This window comes from Leptonotus elevatus, chromosome 13 (assembly GCF_054856555.1).
Source record: "Leptonotus elevatus isolate MCC_2025b chromosome 13, RoL_Lele_1.0, whole genome shotgun sequence".
In the NCBI taxonomy this organism is placed as follows: Eukaryota; Metazoa; Chordata; class Actinopteri; order Syngnathiformes; family Syngnathidae; genus Leptonotus; species Leptonotus elevatus.
In genome coordinates, this window is record NC_141251.1 from 9,695,796 (window position 1) to 9,712,523 (window position 16,728).

Consider the following 16,728-nt stretch of genomic DNA (forward strand, 5'->3'; position numbering starts at 1 on the left):
GTGTGTGTTTCGGTGTGTACGTGTAAAATGCCGTTATAGTGTGTAGCCTTGTAATTAGCATGCTTTTCTCTGCCAGATGCTATATCTGCTACTTAGAGTGAGGCTTGTGGTACGGTGACGAAAGGAAGAGTGTGTGTTGCGTTACACTCATCATTTTCGTGTTTGTTCACAGCTAACAAAAGGATTTGCTTTACATTTGATGTTTAATCTACCTAATAATAAATAATAAGAATATTTTCAAAGCTAGACCTTAACTAAACCTACCTGTACATTCTTAACAGCCACTTCCAACACCAATTGTGGACACTTCCGGTGACATAATCTCATAAATCCGTGTTGTAAGAAACGGTTTCTCTAGCTTTATATACTGGCACGAAATGGAGGTCAAGCAGCAGAAAAGGCCATGTGTCCAGAGAAGGCCTGGTTTGTGGAAACTATGAATGGCTTTGGCAGGGTGTGGCTGCTTTTCAGAACAGGGAGTTCAGTTTGTTGGTCTGAGCAGAAGGAGATTGAAAGTGGGAGCAGCGCCATGGCCTGTCCACAATGCATCTGAATGTGACTCTCTGCAGTACAAATGTAGCTGTATGAAATATTCTTGTAATTATAGAATTTAAAACAGGGGTGCCCAAACTATACATGAAAATAGAAGGATACAAGGGACTTGAATTTATTAAACACGCTAAAGTCATTATTAATTAAGCAAGCAATTATATATTGTATTGTTTATATTTTCTACAGTAATTATTTTTGGAAAAACTGCGGCTTTCTGTTATATGTGGTAAGGTAAATAGTTTATCAAGGTTTTGGGGTGACCAACAGCCCTGTTTCCCTCTAGACTAGATCCACCCCTGCATTGAACAGCAGCCAAATCCCATCTCCACATTCAGAACCAAAACAAGAGCAAACATTTTTAAAACAGTTATTTGGGGATTAAATATGTTATAGATATGTTCATAAATCAACCCTTGACACAGGAGAAAATTGAATTATATTTATTCATGAGTGTTTTGAAGAGAAATTGTGTGGTTACTTTAGTCAACATCCCACTTCCATCCTTTTTCTTTTTTTAACTATCCTTGTGGGTCGTACCCAATCATAATCATTTTTAGTATACCCGGTATGCTGCAGGCCACTTAAAAATGGATGGGTGACTGCAAATGGCCCCCAGTTCCTAGTTTGGACACCACTTGATTTACACCTTTAAACGATCTGTGTTTTATAAAAGCTCCACTGGAAACGTGCACCATTATTGCCTAAACCATCAGTGAAATGGGGGGGAAATGAAAAAAATCCATCCATGCAATCAACAACTATCCTTTTACTACCACATAGCCTGTATACCCTGAACACATGCCCAATCATTTAAAGGCTACACTAACAGCCATTCACACATTCACAGTAAATATGGAAAATCTGGAACCTTCAACTAATCTAGCATGTATGATATTTGAGTGTAAGAGGAAGTCCGAGTAAATGGAGAAAACGCACACGACCACGGGTCATACATTTGAATAAGTGATGCGTGTAACTGATATGTTATAATTCACCCGATTCACCTGATAACAATAACTTCAGAGCAACCAAAAAGTAAATGGAACTTTCTTCACGCTAATGCGAACATGCAAAAATGACTTTATAATTCGAAAGTATATCTTCCTCTACTGTACTGTATTTTCTTTATCTAGTCTCTCTTGGATCATTTTACTTTCAATATGATGCGACCATGCTGACCTTTATTTCAGTAAGAATCCAAATTCTTTTATTCAATGGAGTGCTTGCAGAAAGATTATTTTGGCTTCATCGGTAGCGCTGGAAATTTAGATAATCTCTTGTCTTTTTTGTACTTCTTATGAGTACATGAAGCAAAATGTTTGAGGATTATTGTCAATGAACACATTATGATTTTCCATTGTCATTTAATCCTCCCTGAAACCCCAGAGTTTGAGTTGAAGAAGCTTTCCCAGAGGCTTACCCCACTTAAAGCGAAGAATGTCAGAGGGAAATTCTGAAAGTCATCCCTTTTCTCACTGCTCAGGGTGTGTGCACTTAAGTATACACTGACGGTTTACATGTGCTGTAGATTCTGTGTGAATTTTATGTCTTCTTAGTTTGTTGCATTTACACACACTGCAGGTTTGCATGCTCTGCCCTGAAAATACATAAAGCCCCTTTTGCACCTTTATAGATGTTAGACCGTGCCCTGCTATTGGCTGGCAACCAGTTCAGGGTGTACCCCGCCTACTGCCCAAACCCAGCTGGGATAGGCTCCAGCGCCCCCCGCGACCCTTGTGAGGACTAAGCGGTTAAGAAAACGGATGGATAGATGTTAGACCTATTGTTATTATCTAACTGCTTGAAGGCGCAGCATGCAATGCTGGTAACAAAATTGAGCATGTGTGTTTTTATTTACTTCATCTCAGCCAAATTAATTTCACTTTGGGTTTCATTCAAAACGTGGTTAGCAAGTCCTCCTCAGAGTTTTGAGTTCTGGGTTAGAATTTCGTTTGAGGCCTTCCTGTGTGGAGATGTCATGTTCTCCCTGTGCTTGTATGTTTTTGGGGAAAATAATGCTTCAATGATATGATCTTGTTCAATGTGTTTATCCGATTTGAAGTAAACCACATTATTTATTTATTTATTCTTTTAAGTACTTGTGTATCTGCTTTTCCATGTCAACTAGGGAGCTGTAAGATTGATTGATTGGTTGATTGGTTGATTACAGAAATTGTAGTTAGTTTCTCTTTAAAAAAAAAAAATTCAATTCACAAAGAAATTATAATAAAATGACACATTTTTACTGTTAATTTCTCAGTAAATATAAATGTTTTTTCCAAATTTTTTAGGGTTATAAAGTTGAATTTTACATTTTATTCCATTAAATAACAAACAAATATTTGTGAAATTACAATACATTTGCGAACTTATTCTAACAATCAATATACAGTATGTGTTTCTAATGGAGTTTTTTTTGGTAAATGAATAGAAATATTGTGTGTTTTTGCAGTTACAGTGATGTCATGTTATTTTACATTTGACATGTAAAATCTGAGTTTATTTTGTAAATTAAATATTTTAAAAATACAAATTTATTGATTGATTAATTGATTGATTGATTGATTGTAGTCTTTTTTAAATTATACCGTTACCAAATGATGGGTTGTAGTTATCCTATGGCGCTTTTTGCTGGACTGTAATAAACATACTTTACATCTCATTCTGGTACCGTTATTATTATTATGTCATTATTATTATTATTATTGTTAAGAGTAGTACAATACATAATACATTCACCTTTTCGTCATAACCCAAGCGTTTTACAGCACACGTCACACTAGTCAATTTTCTGTTATTTCACAGATTCAACAACTGGAGACGCAAGTGATTGATGCGGAAAAACGAGCTTTCACCGCTCAGCAGCAGGTAAGTTAGCAAGCAGCGTAATGTTGACTGTATGAAATGTGCTCTCGGTAGTTTACCTGTGTATAACTTCAGGCGCAGTGGATGGAGGAGAAGCTGAAAGCGCCAGACGGTCAGCCTGAAAACTCTGAGAAGCTTTGGTTTGAGCGCTGCCAAGAGCTACAGGCCTTAGTGCAGGAGAAGGACGATATCATCGCCAAGCTGGAGCAGCAGTTGGAAGAGCAGGTAAAATACGCACACAGTTAGATGTTGGTGTGATTTAATGTCTATGTCTTTACACTATATACTATATGATGTGTGTGCTTCTGTGACCTGTGTGTTGTGCGGGTATCCTTATATCAGAAACAGTCAAGGCTTCAAGATGCCAAGACCGTGGAGGAGAAAGCAGCGAAGATCAAGGAATGGGTGACCCTGAAGTTGTCAGAGGTAGCAAAAAACGGATCACACACACACAGATAAAATTGGTTTAAAACCATTATGTGCATTTTTCGGCATGGTCATGTTGTGAGTTGCTGGTACAACTACCTCCACTAAAGAATGTTTCTTACTCAGTTTGAGGTAGAGAATGCTGCACTAAGAGAAACCAACAAACAACAGGAAGCTCAGATTGGTGAGCTCAAGAAGAAAATGGATGGTCAGTATGAGATCCAAGGCTATCAATTTATCTGTTCAAATATGTTTCATACATCATGTATTGATAATTTTTCCAGAATTTGAGCAGATATGTTCCGGTAGACGAGCAGTTCTGTGCAAGCCGGGTGAAGGCCACCGGGTTAGCAGCCTGACATTTGGATGCTTCCAGGTGAGAGGGAAGAGTGCGCAGGTTCTGACTGGGCCTGTTCCCTCGCAGAGGAGTCTCAGCACAGAGGAAGAAAGTGAAGGTAGGGTCGACATTGGTAAGAATGCTTTCTATAAAGAAACTGCATATGAATAAGGCGGAATTTGTGAACATATACCGCGAGAATTCAGCTTACTGGCAAGATGAATTTTCTTTTACATATTTTTGAAACCGGTGGTCCTCCCTCTCCAGAATTTTGACATTACAGTACTATCCTTTGTTGTCACAAGATTGGTAGGTCAACATTTGCTAATTGTCATCACTAGGGATCGGCGAGTACGTATCGGGCTGATACCCAGCCTTATTTCATTTCAAGGTATCGGTACGAGTCGCGATGGAAGTCAATACCGTTGTGTGTGTGTGTGTGTGTATATATATATATATATATATACTGTAGGTCTGTTGAATATTGCAATATCGATATTATTGCGATATTTAACATGTACCTAATAAATAACGTTTTTATAATCAAGTATCAAGTGAAAGAATAAAAAAAAAATTCATGTGGTAAAATAAGCAAGGTCATTATATTCTTAATTGTACAATAATTACCCTAGATAATGTTCAACTATTGATGCACATTTAAGTTTGCGTCTGACTGGTTAAATTCAGATCAAAGCTAACAATTCCATATGAAACTTATTGCATGTCTTTGCGATATGCATATTGCATGGGCCAATATTGCGATATCGATATTTTTTTCGATATATTGCCTTTCCCTAATATTTTTTTTTAATTGTTTGTGTGTAGTGGTATTAGTACTTGGTATCTTTTATTTTACTAGGTACCAAATCTCATGGGAAAAAGTAACCTATGATTGTATATAAACTAAGTAAGACATACTGTATCCTCTTGTTTACTCTAACAGACAATCAAAGTAAGCAGTCAGCCGCCTCAACCACAGGTGCTGAAGTCCAGAGACCAGATCAAACCGGACTGCTGGGTACTCATCTGGAGGAGCATGAGAACATTAATTCGTTGGACTTTGGAGTGAGCCGACCTGAATCTTGTAGCGTTTCCTCAGTGCTCTCGAGTGCTGAAGTTGGAGGAGGGTGTGGAGTCAGAGAAGGAGGTCTGGAGTTCGGTCGCGTTGGCAGCGAGGCCTACCTGACGGCCTCGGATGATAGCAGTTCTCTGTTCGACGACGACATGCAGCGAGCGGTGCGACCCAGCTTCAGCATTCTAGGGGCATCTGATGGGGCACCTGGGGAGTGTAAAATGAAGGAGGACTGCACATCTGAGGAGCTCAACAAGCGATTCCAGTCACAGAGACTCGACTCGTCATCCTCATCCAGCGAACTGAACACCCCCAGCCCCGTCGTCACACCAGCTCTCACTCCCAAACGACCCAACCCACCCCAAGACCTGAGGGATACCCCTGCTTCACCCAAACAACCCAGACTGCGGACCCCAGCGGGATTGGGGTTGACTCACACAGCTATGGCCAAGAAACACTTGAGCCAACCACCAATCAGCACTGAGGCAGCACACGGACAAACACGTAACGCCCTCAGCATGCTGCGCTCCTCCCGGCCGCAGGAAACTGACCTTGACCAAGTGCAGGAGGTCCATATGGAAACAGGCAAGGGTTCGTCTCTGCAGATCCGCTCAGGCTCTCGTGGCAAACCCACAATGCTTTCCATACAGGCCACACCCGTGCCGACTGGTGGGTGTCCAGAAATAAACTCAGACAGTCACAGCTCACCTCCTACACCCCCCTTACACAGACTCCCCTCTTGGGTAAGAGTGTGATTTCTACACACACAAAAAATACTGTATTTACTGTATCTTTATTTATTTATATAGTCACATTGTAGTTTATGAATTTTTGCTCTATAATATTTTAATATATCATTCAAGTGTCTCCATATCAAGGCTTGGTACAGCTCAAAAGGTGAACAGTGTGCACTCTCATTTTATTCTTTATTATCAATGGTACCCAAAGAAAATCAGAGTTAGTTGTGGGATTATACTATTAGATTACTATAAAGCTCTTATTGGATTTACTATGATGGTTCAGGTGTGTTCATGACGAACCCCCCCACCACCCCGCACCTCGCAAACTCCTATCATGTGTATCATTTGTAGTGATATAATATAAATATTTTTAGATTACCATTTTTTTCAGGGCCAATTATAGTAGTCAAGAAAGCTGATATTTCAAGCGGGTACTCATTTGCAGTAAAAGAAAATATGAGCGTCAACATTTGTTAAATAAATAAATAAAAATAATATATATATTTTTTTTTTTTCATTTTAAACATATAAAGAATGGACAGCTTTGTTTAAAAATTGTAACAGAAATTGTAGGGAGCTTCCAGGGTTATCAGCATGTGTCAAATCCATAAATAAATCCATGAATGAAAAGTTCTCTCTATCTCACTGAGCGACAAATGCATGCAAATGTAGCTAATTTGGGGTTTTCGTGAGGGTTCGTAAAAGGTTTCAAAAGATCTTTGCGGACAGTGATAAATTATCTGAATATATTTGAAATGTCAAGTAAAAACTGCCCGTGAACATCCCAAAATTTGCTACGTTTGCAAGCATTTACCGCTCAGTGAGATACCAGCTTTTTCGGTCTTGAGATTCGTAAAAAGGCTGATGCCGGTATTTGACAAAATGACAAATATCGGCACCGATAAGCGGCCCAACCAATAATCGGTCTATTCATTATATTATCTATAAAATTGTTGTAAGTACACCTCTGCATATGGGCTAATATAATACTCCTTCCGCACTGACAATCAGAGCGCCACTGCCACCTACTGCAGTATATGTGCAATTACATATGAGGTCCCAACCCTCTATTTGAAAAAAAACTCAACTACAGTATGTTGTGGCTAGTATATTAACGTGTTTATGTATGTCTCCAAAGGAGAGTCGCATCTACGCAGTGGCTAAATCAGGAATCAGGCTGTCTGAGACATCATGCACGGATTCAACTAGCAAAGGTGAAGCAGTGAGTTTGACAATCATTAAGACAAAGTCAAGGTCTGATATATTTACCTCCTATACTCTGTTTTGTAGACCCCTCACTGCAATCCTCCGATCCTGCCTTTGTAATATACACATCCCTCATTTATAAAAATATGACCACACCCGTTTACACTACTCTGAAGGGGGTAAGTACAACTCCATTTTGTGCAAGTATGTGTGTGATTTGTGACCACCAAAACTAAACCCCTTGTCTGTGCAGAAAGCCACTCTGCTGAGTAACAATCCATACTTAGATGAGTCATCCAGTTCTGAGGAGTCATCCAGTTCTGGAGAGGAAGATGGTTCCTTATGCAGTTCCCACACGTCCTCCAGCCCCCACAAGGACAGCAACACAGGCAGCCCACGCTCTCTCAAAAGAGGTGCACGTCACTTAGACTGGAAGAAATTACCTCAGCATCAGCAACTGAACAAAACTAATCAAAATTCAAACATTGGGAAATGCAGTCCTAAAATTATATTACATTATATCTATTTTCTTCTTTTCTTCTCATGCCTTGCCATCCAGTGTAGAAAGTAAGTAATGCAAGCAAACCACACTGGGCATGTCAAAAGTGCATTTTAGTGCACATAAAAAAAATGGAAGGTGGATTAAAAATGGCCCCCGGGCCACATGTTGGACACCACTACTCTAACGTCTTGGGGGGTTATTTTTGGTTTACAAAAATGTGTCTTGGATGTATATTGTGAACATAAGAGTAAAGCTAAACCACTTTTGCTTCACTTGCAGCTGTTTCCATGTCTTCAATGACATCAGAGAGCGACTACGCCATCCCACCTGATGCCTATTCCACCGATACTGAGTGCTCTGAGCCAGAGCAGAAACTGCCCAAAACTTGCTCCACTGCTGGTGACAACAGCAAAAGTGTATGTTTATTTGTTTTGTATTACAAACAACAGTAAACATTCATTTTGAAAACCACGGCCAAATGTAGAATCTTATGTGGCATATATTTATGTACGTTGACTTCATGTGATTGGTTTCCCATGCAAAAGTCAGTGTTGACTTTTCTGGGACGATCATAATATCATGTCTGTTTATGATTTAGAATCAAAATACAACTGAAGTGAAGTGGCTCTGCTCCTTACCCTTTTCTTTATGTGACTATATAAGAGAGCTATTTGGGAAGGAGTACATCTTTGAGCTGTGATAATTTGCTTTTTAGGAATGTATGACTTGTTTATTTTTCTGAACTATTTCTGTTAGAGTTGTCTGGACCAGCATTAAAAAGGGAAATATGTCATATTTTATTGATGACCTTACAGTCTACAGTGAGTCTACATCTACCAAGTTCTATTATAAACAAACTGAAGAATGTGTAGTTTGTTATGTATAGTTTTTTTTAAATCCATAACAAAATCATTGGGTGTTGGGCCCTAAAGTTTAGTGTAATTCTCATTGTAAACATTGCATGTTTTAGGAGTCGATGGAGAAATCAGGCTACCTGCTGAAAATGGTGAAGACATGGAAGAAAACATGGAAGAGACGCTGGTTTGTCTTAAAAGATGGAGAGCTTCTTTATTACAAATCCCCGGTGAGTTTGTCGCAACACGTCAGTTCCACAACTGCTAATAGCAGTCCTAGTATTTTAAGAACTTTCTGGATTGTTTGTCGTTTGTCGTTTTTTTTTTTTCATTCCATCAACAGCAGTTCCAGTCTCCTCAACCTCAAATTGTATTATGCAAAGACATGGGATGGTGATTTTATAAAGAACACTTCTTCTGCTCCAAATTCATATAGAAATTAAGTTAAATTAAAATTTGAGCTTTTTTTGTGGAAGTGTTTGAATATTTTATTATTGATTTCTGTTTAGCTCTCTAATATGGATCTCATATGGTTTTGATTAGTTTTCAAGGTAAGCCTTAATAAAAGAGCAGCATTGTTTAAAAAATGTTGTTGGATTCCAAGAACCGATAAAATCTTATTAATGAACGTTTCTGAGGAAAATGTATGTTTTTAAAAGAGAAGCTGTCAAAAAGCCACTGATGAGCAGGAATCAGGTGTTGAACCTCTTAATGCAGGATTCTCTCTCCAACAGTTTAAGTCATATATAAAACAAATACATGAACTAAACTCATTTTCAAACTCTTATTTATCAATGAATACCATACTGTTTGGATGGTTAAGGTGGAAAAGGTGGGCATTCCAACACCCGTTTTTCTGGCAAATAACGAGAACCTTTAAAAAAGAAAATGACAGACTAAGCACTGTTGGAAGTGTTTTTTCGTCCGTCGGTGTAATCGTCAGTCCCTCACTGACGGACGCCCGTTTTGCTGATCAATGTTGAGTGACGGACTCACGGGCAATACTGACGGAAAACAGCGGTGTCAAAGTGACAACGGACGCGTCGGTAAAATAAAATAACGGATTGACGATTACAGTTTGGTTCAGCTTTTCTTTTTTTTTAAATGACGAGCTGATGATGATGGAAGCGTTCCCAGGGGGCTGATGAGTGATGGGCCAGCAAATTTTGGAAAATGCCCAGCTCTGTTAATACTGCTGTGAACTCTAACATAAAGTCATGTTTACACACAGAGCGATGTGATCCGGAAACCTCAAGGTCAGATTGAGGTCAACGCCACCAGCAACATCACACGAGGAGAAGGCAAACAAGTGCTCCAGGTATTCAGGCGTGCATGCTTTGTGTTCCAAAACTCAAATCTGGAATTTTACATTTAAATTGATTTGCTCAGTCAGAAACCATGGAAACTATAACACCCTTGCTTCCTTTTCCCTTCCATCACTTTTATTATTGTTTTGTGTAGATTGTGACGGGGAAGCGAGTGTACTTCCTGAAAGCGGACTCCCCTAATCTGCTAGAGGAATGGCTCATGGTGCTGCAGAGTGTGCTAAGAGTCAAAGCTGCAAGTCCCCTCTTCACTCAGCCGGATATTCGGCCCAGCATGAAGGGACAGCTTGTCAAGGTTACATCATTACAGTACAACTTTTACCAAATGAGGACATTTGCAATGACTACATTTTGACCCCCATGCTGCTTCATTATGCACACTGCACTATTCTCATCTACCTATTTTCATTGAAGTCACAGCAATTTCTGAAATTATGCAAATCATCTTGTTAATGGCAGGTAAAGCATGGCTACTCGAAGCGGGTTTGGTGTGCTCTGATTGGAAAAACTCTGTACTACTTTCGTAGCCAAGAGGACAAGGTACAACTTACAAAATGCATTGCTCCTTATTTGTTTTTTTTTGTTTTTTTTTTTTTTGGGGGGGGGGGGTTACAATGGATGTTGTTGCATAGTTTATTCAGAAAATGTAAGTCATTTACACCAATTAAGCAGAAAAATCCACCCGTTTCTGTCCATCTCAGAGAGCAGCCATTTTGCCTTGTACTGACACATACTGGTGACTGAAAATGACATCACAGTGACTGAGGGTTCAGCTTGTGAACATCACAGGAGCAACCCTAGAAAACAGGTGTGCCATGACAGTCATAACTTCATCCCTTAGATACTGTGATGTAATTTTCAATCTAAAGCAAATGGCTGTACAAAAAGCAAAATGGCCACCTCCTGAAATGGCTAAAAACTGGTAGATTCATCACTCATCAATTCATATTCCGCAAACACGATATTAATCATAATGTCTTTAGATTAGTGAAGATTTATAAAACACATTATTTTTGTGATTAAGTGAAAAATAAACCCTTATTGATTTGACTGTTTCATTTTTGTGTATGTTCTCAGTTTCCACTTGGTCAGATAAAGCTTTGGGATGCCCAGGTGGAGGAAGTGGACAAGTCTCGGGACTCGGACGATGGCTTGAAAGCATGTGGGGGTGGATTACAGGCAGTGTCCTATACAATCGCCATCCATCCACAGGATCAAGAACCCACTTACTTGCTCATCGAATCTCACCACGAGAAGGTTAGTCTGTTTATTCCAAGAAAGACAAAGCATTTGGAATACAAATATGTTATGAAAATTGTGCTGTTGTTTAGGATTCGTGGCTGTACCACCTGTGTGTCGCAGCTGGAAACATGGTGGGGAAAGTTGGCACTGAGTTTGAAAAACTGGTGGGAAAACTCTTTCAAGTGGATGGAGATCCAAGTAAGTGTGTGAGGCATTGTTCAGACAGACAGACAGAAATCTGTAATTGGGTCGTCGTGTGTCCACACATCCATTTTGATTTTATGAAGGCTCAACTACAACCATCACTTAAAATCCCATTTACGCAAATCAGATCCCAAACCACTTGCATGGTTGATTTGGGATCTGATTTTGACATTGTGGATAGTGGATCTTGAAGATGTAATTTGATGATTAGATCTGTGTATGTGCACAACAGAGTATCATAATGTCATCATTTTATATTTGTTTGACGTGTTTTCTTCAAAGGGGAACTCAACCCAGATTTTTTGGGGGACAATAATATGTTCTATGCAGCCCAACTAGTCAAAATTAATGTTAGTCTGTGCATTAGTGAAAAATATCAAATATGTTCACCTGTTTTCTGAAGTTGCGCTGTGATTGGTTGTTACTTGAGACCTGAGCAACATTGATGTTATCTTTAGTTGACAGCAAGGAGCAAAATGGCCGCCCCCTGAGATGGACAAAAACGGCTGTATTTTGCTTCATAACTCATATTCCACAAATGTAATATTAATCAGAATGTCATGTTTAGACTAGTGAGGTCACATATAACATATTACTGTCAAGAAATGTTTAAGGTTGACTTCCACTTTTAGCTTTACTACTGTTTTATTTACAGACTCCCAGATCTGGAGACACCCGACATTGTGTTTCAGTAAGGAGGCATTATTGTCTCCACTCACCACGCTACCTTCACAGGCCCTGCAAACAGAGGCTGTCAAACTCTTTAAGGTGCGCAAGTATGCATGCGCTTTCCTCGCTTGACTGCATCGCTTTTACAGAATCTTGTGCACTTTTGTGCCATACTCAAAGACACCTCTGACCTTAGCCGTTTTGAACCCCTGACCCTCAAAATCCAGTACTTTTGCGCTGTTTTTCATTCCTATCTTAAGTGCTTATTACTTTTCTTCTCAGACTTGTCAGCTGTTCATCAATGTGGCCATCGATGCCCCGGCCATCGACTATCACGTCTCCCTGGCTCAGAGCGCCCTGCAGGTGTGCCTCACCCACCCTGAGCTTCAAAACGAGTTCTTCTGCCAGCTCATCAAGCAAACCCGAAAGAGGCAGCCGCACGGGCACCCGGGACCCCTGCAGGTGCGCATGCTCACCACCTGGTGGCAACAGTAGCCTGTTCATTAAGCTCTTCAGCTGCCTGGAGTCAGGTGATCATGATGCGTAGCAGACTCCTATGAGTTTCACGTCAAGTGACCACAAGAGAGCACTGTTGGCAACCATCCATTCATCCATTTCTACCTGTACACTGGAGTCACTCCCACCTGACCTTGAGTCACCAGGCAATTGCAAGACACATATAAGCAAACAACCACTCACACTCACGTTCACACCTTGGCAAGTGACAACACAGTATCGATAGAGTCTTGGGTGCGACAATAAGTCGTACTTTAACATTAACTTTCAATGAACCTAAATTGTCAGAAACTCATTTTTTAAATAGTAGAGAAGCAGAAGATTCTGCTTTTATGTAAATTCATCACATTTTATCTCTGTTTTTAAAGAGATACCCTACTTATTTTTACGGAAGTAAAAAGTTAATATTTTGTTTATAATTAATTTATTCATTTTCATGTACAATTAATACAATAAAAATGCATTTTGACACTTGCTGTCAACTAGAAATGACATCACATTTAGTCATCTAATGACATCACATGACCAAAACCAGAAAACAGGCGAGCCGTGATTGGTCGTTAGTAAGTATGTCATTTTCAGTCGACGGCAAGTAGCAAAATGTGTTGTCAAAGCAGGCTCCAGGTGGCGGAGTGGTACCGTCACTTACCTACGATGCAGGTTGGGGTGGGTTTGCTTCCCTGCCTGGGAGGCCATGTTTGTATGTGTGCGTGTTTGTGTGAGTGAGTGCAAAAACAAAAAATAAAATGTGTTGTTAAAGGTATTAATTGTACATGAAAAATAATAAAAAATGTAGGTGCTACACAATCAGGAATTTTTGGCCAGTCATCATTAATGGTCAAAAAGTTTGAAAAACCAGATAACTAGATAAAAATTGAATATAACGTAGTATCTAATTTCGCAGAGCCGATCAATGATGTCATTTATCGTTCGAGCAATTTAAGACACTAGAGCCGAACACCAACTTTGCACAAAATGCAAAACAATAATCTGATCCGAATCCAGCCAATCAGATTGGTGTAAAGACTAGAAAATATAAAATTAATTATATACAAAATATTAACATATATATATACACATATATATATATATATATATACATATATATATATATATATACATATATATATAGATATATATATATATATATATATATATATATATATATATATATATATATATATATATATATATATATATATATATATATATATATATATATATATATAGATATCCCTTTAACACAGTGTGAAGACCGTAAACACAAACAGTCAAGTGCAGCATACACTGGAGCTCATTCGTGTGTCTCGGTCAGGGGTGCTCAAGTTCGGTCCTCGAGAGCCCCTATCTAGCCTGTTCTCCATGTTTCTCTCCATTAACACACCTGATTCATGATCAGGATTGTCATCAGGCAAAGCTTGCTGATTAGCTGATCATTAAATTCAGCTGTGCTGCAGGAGGGAAACATAGAAAGCAGGCTGGATAAGGGCTCTTGAGGACCGAGCTTGAGCACCCCTGGTCTAGGTGAAGTTTTGGGCACCAACTGGTTGATAGCCAAAATTGATCTTAACCAGATGCCGCAAAATAGTGCTCCAGGTGAGGTTTGAACTCACAACCTCGGCATTGCTCTACAGCGTACTGTCATATAAGTACCGTGCGCTAACCGATTGCGCCACTGGAGCCTGAAAACATTGGCACTCACTTTTTTGTAAATACTAAATGTTTTTATGTGTAATGTAGAGGTGGCCACCACGGAATGGAGCGTTGCGAACTTGTGGCGCTACCCTGATGCATTATGTGTTTGGTAATATAATTTGTCACTCTTCAGGGCTGGCAGTTTTTAGCCTTGTGTGTTGGACTGTTTCTGCCTCAGCATCCTTTCCTGTGGCTGCTCCAAGTTCATCTCAAAAGACACGGGGATTCCAGGTGACAGAACAGCGTTGAGATGATTCAGCATGAAATGGCCGTACAGTATTTGCAATTATATCTCCTATTTATATTCTAACAAAACATTTTCTGATTTTGTCTCAACAATTATTCACTGTTAATGGTTAATGGTAGATGAGTGCAGGTGCACTTGGTGACGTCGTGGTCATTATTGCCTATGTAACTTAAACCAATTTAATCAAATTTCACGCAATAATTTGTAGTACTGCATGAACATTATTCTTGTTTGTACATTTTACAGTCTTTTCATGGGGGAAAAAAAACACATTTGCTTAAATCTCACCTTGTTCTAATGTGTGTCGACCTCATACAAATATAATTCAAAATGAAGTACTTGTCATGCTGGTTTCTCTGAATGTATTTTAATATAATTTGATCGCTGCTTTTGTTCCAGTACTAAACAGATGATAATTTCAGCCCAGTTCCTACAATTGTTCCCAAAATTATTAGTTCGTTTTTTTTAATCATCAGTACAGCATTATAATATTATTTCTTAATATTTGTTGCTTGTAATGTGGATTTAATATTAATACATCCACTGTAATATTAGGTATGCTGGCACTGTAATGAGATCCAATTCAAGAGCTGCAAATAAATAAATAAAACTGCCTACAAAGACAATAATGCAAAATTTGGATTGAGACTGCCTATTGAATTATCAATGTTTCTAATTCTGTCCCCAGGACTGAGGTGGGTAAATATGCCATCTACTGCCAACGTTCAATGGAGCGCACCCAGCAGAAGGGTGAGAGGCAGGCCAGACCATCCCGCATGGAGATCCTTTCTATCCTGCTAAGGAATCCCTATCACCACTCCCTGCCATTTAGTGTGCCTGTTCACTTCCTCAATAACACCTACCAGGTAATAATAGTAGTAATAACAGAGTGATTAGGACAAAAAGCTTGTTGTAACACCACAATGGTGTCATACAGTTATGGTGTGAGTGGCTGTAACGATTGCAGTAAATTCATGCAAACACTCTCAATATTCCCTCGAATATGTAGTTGACACATATCAAACTCAAATGGTGTGTTCTGATTTAAGGTATATTTTAGTAGCTCAGTAGTCAGTAGTTGGGTGTACCATAAAAAATACATCCAAAGTCAGCAATGTAGTCATGTTGACCTGCGGTTGTCTGGTTCTTATTTGTTCAAATGACCAAGTTAGCAAATTGATAGGATTACAATATATTAACTGACATTAATGGGTCACACAAGATTTTGGTACATCTAAGACTTAATGAACTTGAGTTTTAGTTTGGATTGGAACATGTATAGCCTTCACGTATCAAGGATAAAATCAATCAATCAATTCTTGTCCACCTGAATTATATTTGTGTGTTGCAAATTGCAATGAATGCAACATCAGAGGATTAAAATTTAGAGACAAATTTGGGAAAACACTTTTCAAATCACTGAGCATAATTGCTAATCTCGCTAAAAGTAATTACCTTTTCACAGGTGGTAAGTTTTGATGCATCGACCACTGTGGATGAGTTCCAGTGCCGTCTCAACCAGGACACCGGCATGAGGAAAACAGGGCTGTCCGGTTTCAGTGTGTACACTGATGACCCGACTGGACGAGAGCTGGAGCATTGCTTGCATCAAGGGAGCATCAAGGTGATCTTCTATTCATCGACAGCTTCTGATTTTTTAACTATTCTTCTGTAAATTCACGTCTATTGCATGTCTATGGCAGATTTGTGATATTATATCAAAATGGGAACAAGCATCCAAAGATCAGCACACTGGCAAGTCCGAAAACACCAGAACAGTCCGCCTTACTTACAAGAACAGGTATGCCAACAACTAAAGGTGTTAATGGTAAAGCATTATTATATGATTGCATGAGTGTTTAATATTCTGTTCATGTGGCACATGTTGTTTGATGCTTCGTAACAATTGACGTACAGTAAAAACTCGGGGTGTCAAGGGATTAAAATTTTTAATCGGAATTAATCACCTGACTTCAATAGTTAACTCACGATTAATCGCAAATTTTAGATCTGTTCTAAATATACAATACAAAGTTTTCATACTGTTAACATAAAAATAGAAAAAAATTTAAACTAATAGAAATATGGCTGCATCTTTTAGTCATTTATACAGTAGTGTCATAATAATTCATAAAATTGAGTTAAAATTAAAAAGATGTGCTGTACTGTAAAAAAACCCCGATTGTGATATTGATTTGTGATTAGGTCATTTTTTCTGCCACTAGATGGCATGATTGCATTTGTAAGACACTGGTGACAGCTCAGTGTATTTTTCT

The 16,728-nt window shown here is 38.9% G+C and overlaps 1 protein-coding gene and 1 non-coding gene across 4 annotated transcripts in view; one reads left to right on the forward strand and one right to left on the reverse strand.

Moving 5' to 3' along the window:
* The window catches only part of plekhh2 (pleckstrin homology domain containing, family H (with MyTH4 domain) member 2), a 28,330-nt gene that overhangs the window by 7,237 nt on the left and 4,365 nt on the right, over positions 1–16,728 (forward strand). For all 3 annotated transcript variants that reach the window (XM_086093744.1, XM_086093745.1, XM_086093746.1), the window contains 22 exons: positions 3,358–3,420; positions 3,493–3,642; positions 3,760–3,843; positions 3,970–4,051; positions 4,128–4,298; positions 5,124–5,995; positions 7,131–7,206; positions 7,283–7,377; positions 7,452–7,611; positions 7,980–8,116; positions 8,671–8,784; positions 9,786–9,872; positions 10,016–10,174; positions 10,339–10,419; positions 10,957–11,136; positions 11,211–11,319; positions 11,981–12,093; positions 12,277–12,456; positions 14,339–14,436; positions 15,141–15,318; positions 15,918–16,076; positions 16,156–16,253. In XM_086093744.1, the coding sequence (XP_085949870.1) occupies positions 3,358–3,420; positions 3,493–3,642; positions 3,760–3,843; positions 3,970–4,051; positions 4,128–4,298; positions 5,124–5,995; positions 7,131–7,206; positions 7,283–7,377; positions 7,452–7,611; positions 7,980–8,116; positions 8,671–8,784; positions 9,786–9,872; positions 10,016–10,174; positions 10,339–10,419; positions 10,957–11,136; positions 11,211–11,319; positions 11,981–12,093; positions 12,277–12,456; positions 14,339–14,436; positions 15,141–15,318; positions 15,918–16,076; positions 16,156–16,253 (3,446 nt within the window). The remainder of the gene's footprint in view (positions 1–3,357; positions 3,421–3,492; positions 3,643–3,759; positions 3,844–3,969; positions 4,052–4,127; positions 4,299–5,123; positions 5,996–7,130; positions 7,207–7,282; positions 7,378–7,451; positions 7,612–7,979; positions 8,117–8,670; positions 8,785–9,785; positions 9,873–10,015; positions 10,175–10,338; positions 10,420–10,956; positions 11,137–11,210; positions 11,320–11,980; positions 12,094–12,276; positions 12,457–14,338; positions 14,437–15,140; positions 15,319–15,917; positions 16,077–16,155; positions 16,254–16,728) is intronic.
* trnai-uau (transfer RNA isoleucine (anticodon UAU)) lies at positions 14,099–14,192 on the reverse strand. Its single transcript has 2 exons — positions 14,155–14,192; positions 14,099–14,134 (listed from the first exon to the last, which is right to left on the reverse strand). It is a non-coding gene; the product is annotated as a tRNA-Ile (tRNA).